This window comes from Pundamilia nyererei, unplaced genomic scaffold (genome assembly GCF_000239375.1).
Source record: "Pundamilia nyererei isolate P.nyererei 1_Seehausen unplaced genomic scaffold, PunNye1.0 scaffold00330, whole genome shotgun sequence".
Classification (NCBI taxonomy): Eukaryota; Metazoa; Chordata; class Actinopteri; order Cichliformes; family Cichlidae; genus Pundamilia; species Pundamilia nyererei.
This window is the reverse complement of record NW_005187731.1, coordinates 9,058-10,720: the sequence shown is the minus strand read 5'-3', so window position 1 is coordinate 10,720 and position 1,663 is coordinate 9,058. Positions and strand designations below refer to the sequence as shown.

The window sequence follows — 1,663 nt, the reverse complement described above, 5'->3', positions numbered from 1 at the left end:
AAAAAGATACCATAATCAACATTAGAATAACATACAGGGTATCCTTGTCCAAGGATATTTTGACATGTAGACTGGAGCAGCTAGGAATCGATTACCTGGCTCGATTACCTGGCTCTGCCTCCTGAGCAGTTAACATTTAGCAGTTAGCTATTCAAGTTGTCTTACATAGTTCAAAAAAAATAATACACTAGGATAATTATTCACTCAGGTAGTGCAAATAAACAAATGAAAATAACTTTTAGGTTATTAAATCACTACAGAGGTACTGTAGTGATCTTCAAATCTACAATTTGAGTGACAACAAAATGCTTAATTCACAGGGTTTATCGATCAGGTCCAGGTCAGGACTCAGTGCAGAGAAGTCCATTTTTTTCCACACCAAACTCATATCCATGTCTATATGGCCCTTGCCATATAGACATTTCATGTTGGAACAGGAAAGGGATTTCCCCAAACTGTTTCCACAAAGTTGGGAGCATGAAATTATCCAAAATGTCTTGGTATGCCAAAGCATTAAGAGTTCTTTCACTAACTAAGAACTAAAGAGACTGAGCTCAAGCTTTAAAAACAACTCCACATCATAACTGCCCTCCACCAAACGTAACATTTGACACAATGCAGTCAGACAAGTACTGGTAACTCCACACTTGTCCAGTGGTGACATGCTTTACACCACTGCATCCAATGCTTTGCACTGTGCATGGCGATGGAGCTGCTTGGCCATGGAAACCTATTCCATGGAGTCCTACGCACTGTTTGAAGGTGTGTAGCAATTTGACTCTGCAGAAAGTTGGCGACCTCTGCACACTATGCCCCACAACATCCACCGACTCCTCTCTGGGATTTTACGTGGCATACCACTTGGTGACCTGAGTTGGTGTCAGTTCCAACTGCTTTCACTTTGTTATAATACTACTAACTCTTGACTCTGGAATATTCAGTAATGAGGAAATGTCAAGATTGGAGATGTTTTTAATAATTAAATCTTGTTGAAACAGGAACTTTACTGACCTGACGCACATACACTCTTTCTTGTAGATATGAACACAAAGCAAAGAGAAAAAACAGCACAAAGAGACTTAACTGCCACATTGGTCTGCTTTAGAAACATGAACATGTAGAAAGGGAGACTGCATCCATTTGTTACCTGTTTAGGGTCTAGCTGCTGGGCTGGGGTCAGTGCTCACCCTGCTTTAACATCACTCTGGTTTCTTGGCTAGCTTTGTGTCAGCATGCTGTGTGCACAGACGCTTGCAAACAGCTGAAGTTGTCTGTTTCTGTCCTGGATACCGTTCCCACTTTTCCTTTACACTGTTGTCCTTATGTGCAAAAAAATTAAAGTACTGTCCATATCTCTACAAGAACCACTTCTTCCCAGCCCTAACCACCAACCTTTCAATTAGAAGAAGCCTTGATCTACCTCCTGAACAGAGTCCACATGTTTTAAGAAGGTGCACCTCAATCATTTATTTTCAATCTTCTGCTTTTGGCAAATATTCTACCTTAAAAATGTGTCTTTTGTCTCTGGAGCAGCTAACATGATGGTAAATGTGTTTCTCTACTGCTCTAGGCTGGTTAAAACACAAGATAGCACTGTGGAGTGTCGCTTTAACAAATAAAATAAAAATAACAATCCAATTAGATCACTACTATGCAGTTCTAG

The 1,663-nt window shown here is 40.2% G+C and overlaps 1 protein-coding gene across 1 annotated transcript in view; it reads right to left on the bottom strand.

Moving 5' to 3' along the window:
* stox2b (storkhead box 2b) overlaps positions 1-394 on the bottom strand; it is a 27,690-nt gene extending 27,296 nt beyond the window's left edge. The window contains exon 1 of the mRNA XM_013915607.1: positions 319-394. Within this exon, the coding sequence (XP_013771061.1) occupies positions 319-394 (76 nt within the window). The remainder of the gene's footprint in view (positions 1-318) is intronic.
* Between the last annotated feature and the right edge of the window lie 1,269 nt (positions 395-1,663).